At 46.1% G+C, this 15,297-nt stretch overlaps 1 protein-coding gene across 1 annotated transcript in view; it reads right to left on the bottom strand.

Moving 5' to 3' along the window:
• RGS7 (regulator of G-protein signaling 7) overlaps nt 1-15,297 on the bottom strand; it is a 121,445-nt gene that overhangs the window by 3,057 nt on the left and 103,091 nt on the right. The window contains 7 exon segments of the mRNA XM_015560010.1: nt 3,902-3,991; nt 6,871-7,057; nt 8,983-9,108; nt 10,346-10,456; nt 11,589-11,650; nt 12,420-12,518; nt 13,325-13,399. Of these exon segments, the coding sequence (XP_015415496.1) occupies nt 3,902-3,991; nt 6,871-7,057; nt 8,983-9,108; nt 10,346-10,456; nt 11,589-11,650; nt 12,420-12,518; nt 13,325-13,399 (750 nt within the window).

Here is a 15,297-nt window from a genome sequence, read left to right as displayed (position 1 = left end):
ACAAAACTGCCAGGTACTTCAAGTGCTGCTTGGTGATCAGCTTGTACAGTCCCTCTTTACACCTGCAGACTGAACTATGGCAAGGCAGCCAGCCAGCCAGTTTGACAACCGTGGACTCACACACCTTAGTAGCTTTTTTTTTTTTTAAAAATATATCTTTACTGATTTCAGAGAGGAAGGGAGAGGGAGAGAGAGAGAGAAACATCAATGATGAGAATCACTGATCGGCTGCCTCCTGCACGCCCCCTCTCGGGGATCGAGCCCGCAACCTGGGCATGTGCCCTTGACTGGAATCGAACCTGGGACCCTTCAGTCTACAGGCTGATGCTCTATCCACTGAATCAAACCAGCTAGGACGTGTGATGCTATTTCTAGAACCAGGTTATAACAATATGCAGGACCAGGACACTAAACTTCCACAAAGAAACACGAATTGAAAATGGGCTCACCCTCCAGAGGAGGGTGTCACCCGGCCGCAGCATTTATCAAGGAGCAAGGTGATCAGTGGGAGGGAAAAAATTTGGGAACATAATAAATTTTGGGTCAGTGCCAGCTGGGCAAATTATGTCCCTCTTGGGCAACTAGGTGTGATTCTGGGCCAATCATGTTCCTCCTCTGACCCTTCAGTTTTCTCACTTGTGAAATAATGACTATGATCATACCTAATGTGCAGGGTCAGATTAAACAAAAATAGATAAAAGTAGGATGGTGAAGGCCTAGGGCAAGGATGGGGGGGCGGGCTAGAAGAGGTTAATGGGGGGACAAAAGGGGTACATATAATACTTTCAACAATAAAAGTTAACATAAAAACAAAAGAAAAAGAAAAGAAAATGAAGTATAGTTGACATACAATAGTATAGCATATTGTTTTAATTGTTCAATGGAGTCATTCTGCCTTTATATCCCTTACAATGTGATCCCCACAATAAACCGAGTAATCATCTGTCACCACACGATGTTGTTGTGATGTTACTGACTGTATCCCCTCTGCTGTACATTCTATCCCAGGGATTGATTTATTTCATAACAGGAAGTCTGCACTTCTTCTCCCCCTTCACCCTTTCCACCCATCCTCTAAAATGAAAACACTAATTGGAAAACATATCTGCAGCCCTATGTGTATTGCAGCATTATTTACAAGGGCCAAGATATGGAAGCAACCTTGGTGTCCCGTGATAGCTAAATGAATAAAGAAGAGATGGGAGCACTTGTGGTAAATAAATAATAACATAAAGCACATATGTCAAATGACAAACTTTTTTTAATAAACAAATGGGAGATAGCGACGTAACCATGAAACGACATACTTCAAGTCTGACGTATCCCTGAGGACTGTCTGTATATCTCTCTCTCTCTCTATGTGTGTGTGTGTGTGTGTGTATATATATATATGTGTCCTCTAGTATATATCTATATCTATATCTATATCTATATCTATATCTATATCTATATCTATATCTATATCTAATACATGTAATATATATAATAAAATAATATTCATCAAAAGAATAATAAGATCTTGTCATTTATGACAACATGGGTGAACCTAAACGGTATTGCGTTAAGCGAAGTAAGTCAGACAGAGAAACACAAATACCATATGCTTTTACTTATATGTGGAATCTGAAAACATCAAAACAACAAGTAAATGTGGTGCTGTTTTAAGAGTTGGGGAACTTGGTCAGAATCAGGGATGGGGTTGGAGGAAAGACATCCATTTGGCTTCCCCTTCCCATCTTCCTTAAGTTGCAGTATTGTTTTTAATTCTATCACAGAAACGTCCACTCTAGCCTCATGAACAATATTCTGTCGGCATTACATTGGGAAAGGACGAATTGGAAACGATTCTTACACAATATACTGAGCACGGTGCAACTTTCTCCGCCAAAATCTTGATGCGTTTCTTTTCCCTTCCCTTCCCGTGGTGACATCTCATATTAAAGGTCAGAGACGGCAACAGAACCCGCCAAAATGGTGGGAAGTTTCTAATGTGATCCATTCCCGGGGCCCGGCGTGTCCCAGCCCTTCACTTTGTACAACCCCGTGGAATGTTCAAAGTGGACACTGCTCTTTACCGTCTTTCAAAAATCCCTGCACACGGTCACCACGTGCCATTTGGAAACACAGCCGACGGACATTCCCCACCGCCAAGATCTTGGAAGGAAACTAAAAGCAAACACCACCTCTTTGTTGAATCCAATTGGCTGACGTTTCAACACACACAACTCCACTGAACGAGCCGTCACAGCAGAAGCCACAACACAGCACACCACACACACACACACACACACATACACGCACAGCAGCATGGAGCTAACCAGACAACTCCACAGACAATGCGGACGAACTGGAGTAGAAACCAAGAGTGGTCTACCTCTTTTCATAACAGGTTAGTGCTGGCTCTCAGTGTTGGAGTACAGTTTTTATGGCATGGGAAAATGGGGAGGTTCCTGCCCTATAAAAATAAATGCGGTCAAGGCTTTAGTTGGAGCTCGCACCAGGTCGGAAAGTCCCCAAGGCACTGGCACAATACAAAGAAAAAAAAGAAGAGGAGGAACAATCCCACATACAAATATATCACCCAAACACATGGCTAGAGGCTAAGAAAACGAATGAAATCTGCAACAACTTTCAACAGCTTTCCTGAACAGGAAAGGAGAAGGGCGGCCTGGTGGCGAGCCAGTGAGGGGCATAGCTTGTCACCGGCCACCATTCGGACCAAATAGGTCATTTTCTCCCTATAGACGTAGAAAGCATGGGCCCCCCCTCATTGTTCTTAATCTTTTCAGCGTTACAGAGAGCCAAGGGGGAGATCACAGAAACCCAGGCACTCTCTTTAATAAAGGGATAGAGTGAATAAAAAGAAAAACGGAAGAAAATAATGATTTCTTCATTTTTCGTATTATAACATAGGGGGTCTCTGCAAACCTTAGTTTGATTGGGACTTGTAGTTTTTCACAGGAGACTTCTTTTTCTACCCTGGAAAGGGCTGAGACCCAAGGGTAGATAGAAACCAAGTTCTGGATTTGAATCGAGGCAGCACCTTGGCTGTTACACCCGAGTGGGAGACGGGGGTGAGAAACTGGGGACGTTGCTTGATTGGACTTAAGGATGCGTCATTCCTCCCCAAAGAAGACTTACCACATTCTGTGCAAATTTCTCAAAAGATGTTCTGCGATCCATGGAGGGTTCCGACTTAACACGTGCGGGGTGGGGCAAGGCAAAGGGAAACAGGGAACGTAAAAAAAAAAAAAAGAAAAGAAAAGAAAGCAGAGCAGAAAGACACAGGAGAGGAAATGATAAAACACCAAATCATGTCCTAACCCATGGGGGCCGGGAGGGGGCCGAGCTGCTAAGGACGGCCTCCTTTTATTAAAGACTTTATTTTCTTGTTATTTTTTAAAAATCTTTTTATTGATTTCAGAAAAGAAGGGAGAGGGAGAGAGAAACATCGGTGATGAGAGAGAATCATGGATCGGCTGCCTCCTGCATGCCCCCTACTGGGGATCGAGCCCGCACCCCGGGCATGTGCCCTGACAGGGAATTGAACCGTGACCTCCTAGGTCGATGCTCAACCACTGAGCCACAACGCCGGGCTACTGCAATTTTTTATTTCCTTGAACTAGGCATATCGAAGACTAACATGAAACATGAAAAACAGCTTAAAAAAAACACGTTGTAAAGCAAGAACATCTACAGAAACAAACAAAAAAGAAAATAAGCGATCAACAAAGAGAAGCAAAGAGAACTGAAATGGCTCTTATAAAATGCACAGGTTTGGGGAGGGTCTCAGGGTGTGTTCACTTACCCTTCGTCCACTTCCCCGGGGCCCCATGGAGGTCACCACTCCAAAGAATTACAACTGAGACCCCGATTTCAAAAGGTCACAAAGAACCGGTACCTTTTTCTTTGCCTGTAGAAGCTCCTGGTAGGCACTGGATCGTATAAAACGTGGGTATGAATCACTTTTCATCAGTTTGTAAATGTGCTCCTGGAAAGAAAGAATGGTTAGGGCGCGGCCCCGTCATTTCTCAGGGGAAACCAACCACCATGATCAGAAGACAACAGACAGGTGGGAAACCAATCTGGAAGCAGGTAGCAATTAAGGCTGATTCTGCTGCTGCCGAGAACACCTTATGCTGACAGAACAAGCAGATCCTCAAATTCATTATCTTATTCATAAATCAATTTTAAAACTGGCTGAGGAGCTGCACAGCACGTCAATGGAATTTCGTTAACAGAATGTCATAAAGGGATTCTACATCAAGTTGTTGATTGCTATGGATTATTGGGGAAGATAAATCAATCTGCTAGCGCTTCCAACTACTCCAGGTCAATGTCGAATTTCGAACCCTCTGAGAGTGTCTGGATGTCCCAGTCTTTTTCTTATTTGGAGAAAATATTAATAATTTTAGAAATGACTCAGGTTTCGTCGTCTCAAACACACCAGCAATAACGTGGAGTTGCTCTGAATGCACGTCAATACGTGAGGATGAAGCCTCGCTCTAGCCCAGCGGTTCTCAACCTGTGGGTCGCGGCCCCTTTGGGGGTCGAACGACCCTTTCACAGGGGTCGCCTAAGACCATCGGAAAACACATAGATACTTACATATTGTTTTTGTGATTCATCACTATGCTTTCATGATGTTCCATTTGTAACAAAGAAATTGGGGGTCACCACAACATGAGGAACCCTATTAAAGGGTCGCGGCATGAGGAAGGTTGAGAACCGCTGCTCTAGCCCCAGGTTCCTCTCCAAGCGTCCGGGACATTGAAAACCGTATCGGTTTGTAGCTGTTAAGAGTGAAATCATGTCTTTGTTCTGGAGTCAGGCATTATGGGAGTCAGACACTCTCTTGCTAAAGATCTCAGTCACACGGTACAAATTTGGGCCAATTTACCCATTTCCCTCCGCTTTCATTTCTAATGCAGAATATACAGTTCTCGTGAGAATGAAAGGGATGGTAAGTGTTGAGCAGAGCACTCAAATCTACTTGAGTCTATGCCAGGTTCGCGTCTGAGTGCGCGCCTGTATGAGTTAATGTAGTCCTCGCAGAGCCTCGGCAAGGCTGGTAACCCTTTCACATCCATTTTATAAAATGGATGGAGGACAAGCTTCGAGAGAGGAAGGGGGAGAGACGGAACGTGGGAGAGAGGGAGAGAGAGAAAATCATCGCCGTGAGGAAGACATATTGATCGGTTGTCTCCCGCATGTGCTCTGACCGGGGCCAGGATCGAACCAGCAACCCAGGTACATGCCCTTGACCGGGAATCCAACCGGAGACCCTTGAGTGTGCAGGCCAGCGCTCTAACCATTTAGCAACACAGGCCAGGGCTAAATATTCCTTTTACCACTTCAAGGAAGGTTCTGCCAAGCAGTTTACGTACGCATTGTTGGCTCCGGAAAAAAAAATGTTGGGAATTGTATCTTGAACTGAAATACAAAATAAATAAGCAGAGAAGCAAGCCAGGCCAGGGTTTTTATCCTGGTCCCTGACTCGTGTCTCTGTCGGACAGAATTATTTCCACATGGGAGAGCTTAGCACAGAGGGAGGACGGCAGTTCAGTTAGCTGTGTTCGTTTCCTCCTCAGGGGGAAATATTTTCAGCTGGGAGTAAAATCAAGGAAGGGCATTTGTGTAGCCCGCTGTTCATGTTCTATACTGTATTGTATTTAGTAACACCGTTATTTAACATACGACATGCGTCCTAGAGTTAATATCCTTTTCTAAAGGTGGCTGAAGAAATTATGAAGGATGCGTGCTCTGATTTAAAAAGGCCAGCTGCAACACATCGTTAGGAAATAATATCCTCTCGTTACAAGTTTATCTTTCTTCTTGAGAATAATATTTTCTTAGCGAAAGTGGAAATTCAAATTGTTCTGAAGGGGGAGATTATGTCTGATTTGAGGGGGAAAAAAACTGGAATTTTGACTCAGGAAGTTAATATCTTCATCTAAATTTCCTTTCGTTTCTTTTCGCAGACTGAAAAATTAACTTGGAAAATGAACAAGTGCCTGAATCTAGCATTCCACTTTCTCATCAGTGCCGAATCGGGTTTAAGCCTGGCATATCTTACGCTACTTTAATTTAGTTCTGACGATGCGTAATAATAAATCATTTAGAAATAGCAGTGTCTTAGAATCTCTATATTGAAAGACACCTGAAGGGGTCGAATGTGTTACTGAGGTTGGGTCACTTTGTTGTTGTTTTTAATTTCCAAAAAAATTATTTTTATATATTTTTTCAACCTCTTGTTGATTTTACATATGTCCCTCTATTGTCTGTGTCCATGGGTTATGCATATCTGTATACAAGGTCTTTGGCTGATCTCTCCCCCACTCCCGTACCCCCGCCCTGCCACCCCCACCCCAGGGCCACTTTGGATAAATGCTTGCTCACCTACTATTGGGTGACAGAGTAGAAAATGAAGTAAAAGGTTTCAAATATTTCAAATATTCACATCAAACCAAATGTTCACACCAAACCATATACATTTACAAACATTCCCAGGCTTTTCAAAACAGGTCACTCTAGAGCAGTGGCTCTCAACCTTCCTGATGCCGTGACTCTTTCATACAGTTCCTCACGTTGTGGGGACCCCCAACCATAAAATTATTTCCGTGGCTACTTCATCACTGTCATGTTACTACTGTTACGAATCGTCATGTACATATCTGATACGCAGGATGTATTTTCAGGGGTCACGACCTGTACTCTCCCAGATCGATCGGAGTTAGGTCACACACCGTGACCTAAGCTGGAATATAGGACACGGCTGCCCATGACAAGAAAAGCAAAATACAAGTCTCTCCGCCCACCGACTCCGTGGGAGCACGTGCGTGACACCACGCGAGGCCCACGTGCACCCACCTGGGCATCTTCGAACGTGTACCGTCCGGGCTCCTTCACGTTCTGCGTGGTTTTGTCGTAGCTCTTGGAGTCCAAGTTGATGGCACTCGGGGCTCCCGGAGCCAGGAATTCCTGCCATATTTCCTGCACCCGAGAGGGCACTTCCCTGATGGGCCTTTTCTTCAAGTCCTCCACCGCCAGCCAGAACCTGCGTGGGGCGACACCGAGCATTCACTCCGGTGGATGGGGCGGAGACAGGCTGTTGGGGACCAGCGAGGATGGTAAGGGACAGTCATCACGCTCCGTTGGCCGCGATGGTGCTGTTCTGACTGGAGGAGGCACCCCCTAACCTGGCTGGGAGCAGCCTGTGGGCCTGGGCGCTCACCCGGACATGTGGCCCCTCCTCCCCACCTGGGCGCTGCCTGTGATCATGACAATATTAACAATTTTGCAGCAGAAACTGCCCACTAGCCCATCTACCTACTTTCCCAAGTGATCTTGGTCCTTCTCCCCAATATAAGCAGCTGGTTTACGGGGGGGGGAGCAGAGCAGATGTTTGTGGGTGCCCTGCTGCTCTCCACGCTGCCCGCAGGACTGGGATCAACGCTCATCTAGGACTCACCCCTGTCTCTGCTGAATTGGCTCACGTCGTGACAGGCAGCCCGGACCCATTGATTGTCTGGTTACACAATGTCTCATAATCTGAAAATCCTCATAAAATCGATCCACAATGATGCCTAAGGATGAATTCACTTTCTCTGAGGGCTTCCTACATTGAGCCTTTACCGATTTTTTTTTTATTAGTTGTATTCAAAGGTGTAAAATGTTTCATAAGGAAATACTGAAAATAATTTAAGTGTTTGCTGTTAAAAGTGGATCGGCCATGCCTGGCGGGTGTGGCTCAGTGGTTGAGCGTTGACCTATGAACCAGGAGATCAGGGTTCGATTCCAGGTCAGGGCACAGGCCCAGGTTGCAGGCTCCATCCCCAGGGTGGGGCATGCAGGAGGCAGCTGATCCATGATTCTCTCTCATCATTGATGTTTCTCTCTCTCCTTCTCCCTTCCTCTCTGAAATCAATAAAAATATCTTTAAAAAAAAAAGTGGATCGGCCAGAGCCCCCATTCTGTGCAACCTCCATTTCATTGAAGCTGGGAAGACACATTTATGAGAGAGGAACTAGGGTTTGGAGGGTCCCAGGGTGAGTGACATACAGCATATGATGGGGGGATAGAGCCGGGCACTGTCCTGTAGTCTCTGGGCCTGTGTCCATTTGAGCGCTGAGGGTCGGCACAGAGAGGACTTTCTGCTCTGCCTGGCAAGGGGATTACACCCAACCTTTCCTGGAGTTAAAAGGGCTCTGGGCTCAACTCAGAACGGCCCTCGCTGGAGAAATCAGGGCAAGTAGCTAATTTTGGGCCATTTAATGCAGAGCATGATGGGATGGCAGAGGCAGGAAGCTCTCCCAGGCAACAGCCCAAAGGCTTACATTTGCAGGGGCATCGAAACCCGTCACATATATGTGATAGATGGAATGTTTCATACGCAATTCCTTAGCAGGGAAACCAGTGGGCATAGAATTTCTGAGATAAGAAATGGTTAGCCCTGGCCAGTTTGGCTCCGTGGATAGAGTTTTGGTCTGTGGACTGAAGGGTCCTGGGTTCCATTCTGGTCAAGGGCACAGGCCTGGGTTGCGGGCTCGATCCCCAGTGTGGGGAAGGCAGCAGGCAGCCGATCCATGAGTCTCTCTCATCACTGATGTTTCTATCTCTCTCTCCCTCTCCCTTCCTCTCTGAAATCAATAAAAATATTTTTTTATGGGTCAAGACAGGGTAAAAATAAACCCCCTGGTGGTTAGTGCACGTCATCGCGAGTGATTGAGTGACCTTGGCATAGCATTAGCATATTACGCTTTGATTGGTTGAATGGCCGACTGGTCGACCGGACTCTTAGCATAGTAGGCTTTTATTATATAGGATGGAATAAAAAAAAATGATGATGCAACCTGAATAGACAAAATGTCCCTCGGGAGGCTCAAGGAAATCCTTAGCAACTGTAGCTCTCATAACCTTGAGAAGCTTCCCGTGACCTTGAAGGAGGAGAGGAAGCTGCAACCCAACAACCTAACGTCTTACCTCAGGTTTTCTGAGCTGAATTCTGACTCTAGGAATTTGAGGAACTGCTCTCTCCCAACGGGGTCTTTCAACGCTTCGTCCATTCCAAAGCCCCACCGTTTGACCCGCTGCTGGCTCGGTTCTTTGCTTGAGGAGACAAGAGCAAACCAGACACATTCCGTGCAGTACAAGCCCTATTTGCTGCCATTACATTTCCTCTCAGAACCATGTATGTCTTGACATTCCCGTCTTTAACTGAACTCTCAGGGGGGCGGGGAAATCTCAGACTGATGACCCTGAATGCAGTGGTAGTGAGGTGTAAGCGAGGCATCGATAATGAAGTCTACGGGCAGTTGAGCACCGGTTGGATCTTTGAGTTTTTTTCACCATATGGATTCTCCTAGTGTCTTTCAACAACTTTATGAGATTGGTACTATTTTAATTCTCATCTGGTAGACGATGAAACCGCAGCACAGAGAGGGTTACTACTTGCCAACGACAGGCAGGAGATCAGGGGCAAATGGCACACACTCTGACCCCACAGCCCAAGTTTGTGGCCACACCCCCAGGCGGTCGCATTGTGGCATGCTGTCTGGGGAGAAAATGCACTGGGAACCGAAAGGCCTACGTCCTCATTGATGATTCCGCTGTCAATTAAACGTGTGACCTAATCCTGGGGGAGCATCAGCCCTTTGGAATTCTAGGTCCCCATCTGTGAAATCCAGAACCTACACATCCAGAGCTTTGTGAAGCTCAAGCATTTAAGAAGCCCTGCATGGAGGCAAAAGAAAGAGAAGGTCCCCACATCCAAGGTGGGGAAGTGCTACAGGATACAGAAGGCTCCCTCTATGAAGCGACATGCAATGGTCTTTTCATCACTTGGTCAAGACTGGTAATAGGATTCTTTCCTGGCTCGGGCAAGAAACCAGGGAGTCCTAAGTGGTGCTTTGGTTTTCTTAAGAAGCCAGTCTCTTGCCAATTTCTCTTAGAGGGAGGTCCTTTTGTTTTAAAATTGAATGTTTACTTAGGTATGGAGTTAGGATTCATTTTTACTTGAACACATGGGCCCTTGTGCCTACGTGGGCTTTTAAGGAAGCTAAGACAATAAGCTAAATTTAAAGAACCGAAGATCCCAATTCTGACTGGTCTACCCTAACCTTTACGCCTCTATTCTGCACTAGTCTTTTGGAAATGCAAATATTAATGCAAATTCAAATAGCCAAGGTTCAAAGCCATTGCCTTTATAGTAAGAACGCTATATCACGGGCTAATGTAGACACCGAGTAAAATTACGGGGACCACGACTCAGCTACAGGCTCCTTCCTGTTGAACCCAAATGCTGAAATCAGGGAAATATTTTGAGGGACGGGAACATGGCACTCACCTCGCTTCCAGTTCCCAGAAAGTAGTGTCGTCAGACAGCCATGGGTTGGAAGGGTCAGGCAGCACAAAAAATGGGTCGTAGTCTAAATACTGTTCCGTGTAGCTTAGCAGACTGGAGAGAAGAAACATATTCATCTCCCTCAGCTGTCTGGCTGAGGTTAATACCAGCCCAAAGTAAGGGACACTATGAAAATGTGTGGCCAAGGAATCCGTGCTGGTTTCCAGCATGAAATCCAATGGCCGCTTTCACATTTCAATAATTTACATGCATTCACTTATTGTGCTTCTCAGAAGACAAATATGGCCAAGGATCCTCCCCGCCCCCACATGCCTACGCCGTGTGAGCCAATATCCCTCCGTTTACAATAAACAGAACAGAAGAGATCAGTGTGTGAAGGGCAGGGCTAAGGGCCAGCTCCAATCCTTGGTCGACCAGCCGCCCGCAGCTGAAGTGATTTGAGCCAACTCGGAAAAGAGGTTAAAAAGTCATTTTTTTCCAAAGTATTTATAGAAATTAGGTAAAAGGGGAATGACTCGCTGAGCAAAACATTTTTAAAATCATATTTAGAAGTTAAAGTAAGAGGAGGAGAGGAAAAAAGTTGAAGAGGTAGGATCTGACAATGCCTCAAAGTGCAGAACACAAGGGATATTTAGAACAGATTTAAATAAAGAAATGGGAAAAATATAAAACCTGAGTTTAATTCCAATTTTGAGGTTCTGCAATAACTCAATGTGAATTTAAAGAAAGGCCAAATTCAGAAGGTGAAAGGGCCACTTCTCCCAGCAGGAGGGAGAAGATTCAGGGCCCTGGAATTATCTCCTGTATGAGATTCTGGCTGCACAAGGATTGGACCTCTAGGGATGCAAGACAATACGGATCATTCTGTAATTAATTTAAACTGCAACAGGACAGCCCAGCTGGTTTGGCTCAGTGATTGAGCGTTGACCTATGAACCAGGAGGTCACGGTTCGATTCCGGGGTTGTGGGCTCTGCCCCCAGTAGGGGGAGTGCAGGAGGCAGCTGATCAATGATTCTCTCGCATCATTGACGTTTCTCTCTCCCTCTCCCTTCCTCTCTGAAATCCATAAAAATATTCAAAAACAAATGAGGAAAAACAAAATAACATTTATGACGGGGTTCCAATCACTTATCTCAGCCGCCTTCCAACAGTTATCATTTTTTTTATCAGATTTCATTGTCAGATAAAAAGTTGAAGTGTATAAGGACATCTCCAAATACTTACCTATCAGCAACTTTTGACATTTTTAACCGATGTCTATCTAACTGTATTTGCCAATAGTTTATCTGAAAACAGAGTTAAAGAAATAGTTATTTACTAGGTAAGTAGCAAGTATATAATTTTCAGCTCTAATTTTCATAATATTCAGCTCTAAGTTCTGATAAACTGGGAAATTCCAAACAAGAACATGTTCTACATCAGTAAAATTCCAAAGTCTGTTAAAAAAAAATCATGAGAGATCTGAAAGAGCTAAAAAATTTAAAATCTGCTTCAATGTAAATATAACCAATAGCTGTAGAACAGCAATGAATTTAAATATTCTGCCTGCTTTAACAAAATGTAACTTTCTGTTAAAGTGTTATACATATTTTATGTTTTTTAAATATATATTTTTTATTGGTTTTCAAAGCGTTGTTGATAAGGAAAAACTTCAAGAGGCATATAGAGTTAGAAACCAGACTGTAGAAACAAGAATAATCACTCATTTGTGAAAATCATGTCACATGATTGGACATGGTGAAGCCATGGCGATGTAGACAACATGTGGTCTTCTCATTCTATAAGACCCCGTGTTGGGGTACAAAATAAACTAGTGCGTGTGACTTTAAAACATGGGGTAGAGAATAAAGGACTGGGGAGTTACATACTGAGGAGTTTTGACTACCTATCTTACAATGAGCCAATTTCATTACTTTTTAATGGAAAATTCTTCCCTATGAAACAGTCAACCCTACGAGTAAGCTTTTAAAACACCTGTTATTACACATTCACCGCCTGGTTTTCATAGCTGCTCCTCTGCAAACCATTAACAGGCCATGGTACAGGTCAACCCACCTGCTCCTGTAATTCATCTTCTGTGGGAGGTTTTGTTTCTGGCGTGGGTGTGTGGGTGGGACTGTGACTTCGAATATCGTTTTGTAAACCATAGACAGACTATATGAAATGAAAAAAAAAAAAAAGAAACAGGTTAAGACAGAACAGCATGGGCAGTCACAGAGTTGCTGACAGGTGATTTTGTGTGATATATTCAGGAAGGTAACCTCGAGGCAGATCTGTTTAAGCTTCTGATCAAAATTCAAAAGGCATGGCTGTAACTGTGCAGGAGGCAGCTGATCAATGTTTCTCTCTCATTGATGTTTCTAACTCTCTATGCCTCTCCCTCCTCTCTGTAAAAAATCAATAAAATATATATTTTTTTAAAAAGGCACCGCTATCCTAAATATCTTAGGGATGTAAAACAGAAGCACAGCTCTGAAAAAAAGGCGTGGTTAGGTTATGAACTTGATGCCCCTCTCTCTCTCTTTCTCTCTCTCTCTCCCCCCCTTCCTCTCTAACATAAATACAAACATATTATTAAAAAACCTAAAATGCCTTTCTCTCATGAGCACCATTTTTCTCACCTAGTCCCTGTCTCCATTTCATCGTCGCCTGGTCTCTGAAAGAGGCCTCCCATTGCTGATGGTCCCTTCTCCCTGATGGAGGGTTGGGGGGCCCTCGGCAGCCTTCCCCCCTCCCTGGCACAGACACCTGCTGCCCCAGGAGGGGGCGGGGTCCTCAGGAGACCGGAGGACACGGGGGCTTGAGGGCCAAGCTTTTCCTCTGGCCAAGCGACAAGGACGAGCAGGGGAGACACTCGAAGGCTCTGGATGAAGGGGGGGCAGAGGTGTTCACGGCCGCCGTCTGCAGAGGTCATTCCTGAGGTCAGCACGACGCCCAGGGGGGTGAGGGTGGGGTCTTACCTTCCGGGTTTTGTGTGGGTTTCTCATTCGCGACGACTTCTTGATGTCCACTTCCGTGGTGTTCACGCACCCGGGCTGCAGGTGGGAGCAGAGAGAAAGAGGAACCTTTGACCGTCAAGTGTTTGATCCTGAGCGGATGACTTGCCCGCCTGAACCCGAGCAAAGGCCCAGATGACAGGCCTGATGGCCGCTCCTTCTCAGAGGCCACAGCCACGTCCATCAGCTGTGGTCGGTGACAAAATCAGTTACATTCTTTTCGAAAAATACATATATTTTTATCGATTTCAGAGAGGAAGGAAGAGGGAGAGGGAGAGAGAGAAACATCCATGATGAGAGAGAATCACTGATTGGCCCCCTCCTGCACCCCCCCCACTGGGGATCGAGCCCAAACCCGGGCCATGTGCCCTGACCAGGAATCGAACCGTGACCTCCTGGTTCATAGGTCGATGCTCAACGCTCAACCACTGAGCCACACCAAGTAGGCAATCTATATATATAAAACCCTAAGCGACCAAATGACCGAACAAGCTGACTGGTTGCTATGACCTGCACTGACCACCAGGGGGCAGGTGCTCAACCCAGGAGCTGGCCCCTGGTGGTCAGGGTGCTGCCACAGTGGGAGCGCCACTCAGCTGACTGGGTCCAGGGCTGCTCCCATTGCAAACGCCGGGCCAACCGGCAGGAAGCCAGGCTATGATCATCGCCTCCTCGCCCAGGCTCCTCCTCGCTCCCTGCTGCCTCCTCCGGAAGCCAGCAGGCTGTGCAGCGCTGCCCCTGGGCTTGCAGAGCTGACTCCGCTTCAGCGGTTTTTAATAACCAGCCAGATGCACGCCCAGTGAGCTAGATGTAACAGGGATAATGCCCTGGACATATGACAGCAACATGCTTTCATTTCCTGGTCAGTGGCCACTTCCTCGCAGCCTTCCGCCCCTGGGCCCGAGTCCCTCAGTAAGGGCAGGGGAGGCACTGAGATCCTTCAGGCTCCGGTCCACCCACCCCGAGCCAAGCAAGGCAAGATGGGTCACAGAGATCTCCTCCCAGAGGCCACGGGGTGGGAACAGTGGGGGTGCAACACGCAGGAAAGGGAAGGCGTGTCCTCCCAGAACCCGGAGAAAAGGAGGAATAAAGGCGAGAGGCGGAGCTCATCAGGTGTCCTGTTCTTCTCCTGGGAGGCAGAAACCCAGGCGGGTGGAGGGAGGGAGAGAAGTGCCCAGACAAGGAAGAGGGAGCCTGTGAATGTGGGGGTGGGAGAGCTGGGCCCCTTCACCTCGAGCCAAGCCAGGGTGGGGACCCTGTTTTTCTGCCCAGGGCCCTGTGGCTATTTATAACATGCTCAGTCCCCCGTCGGGGTTGTGGAGGCAGCTGGTCCATGACTCTCTCATCATTGGTGTTTCCATCTCTCCCTCGCCCTTCCTCTCTGAAATCAATACAAACATCTTTAAAAAACACACAAAAATACCCGAGCCTTCTCTCACCAAATTTCTATCCCTAAAAAAGTCTTGTACGAAGTACGGAATCTTGTAAAGCGGGACTAAATCTGAGGGTCTGATCGTTTACCTAAAAGTGGCTCAGTTACCTAACCCGTGATTTACATGACTACAACACACTAAGCGCACACGTTGAAACCTACCCTTTACATGGGTTTGGGGGAAATACAGCAATTATAGAAAATGAATTTTCTTTATACATCTGAGGAGTATGAACTACTTTTTGTTTTTAAGTACTTTTCAAAAAATATGTTTTTTTATTTCAGAGAGGAAAGGGGGGGGAGGGAGAGAGAGAGAGAAATATCCATGATGAGACAGAATCATGGACCAGCTGCCTCCTGCACGCCCCCTACTGGGGATGGAGCCCACAACCTGGACACATTCCCTTGATCGGAATCAAACCCAGAACCCTTCAGTCTGCAGGCCGACGCTCTATCAATTGAGCCACACTGGCTAGGGTTGTTGTTAAGCACTTTGATTTCAATA

This window comes from Myotis davidii, unplaced genomic scaffold, assembly GCF_000327345.1.
Source record: "Myotis davidii unplaced genomic scaffold, ASM32734v1 scaffold875, whole genome shotgun sequence".
Taxonomy (NCBI): Eukaryota; Metazoa; Chordata; class Mammalia; order Chiroptera; family Vespertilionidae; genus Myotis; species Myotis davidii.
Note: the sequence above shows the minus strand (reverse complement) of the source record. Positions and strands in the feature narration are given on the sequence as shown.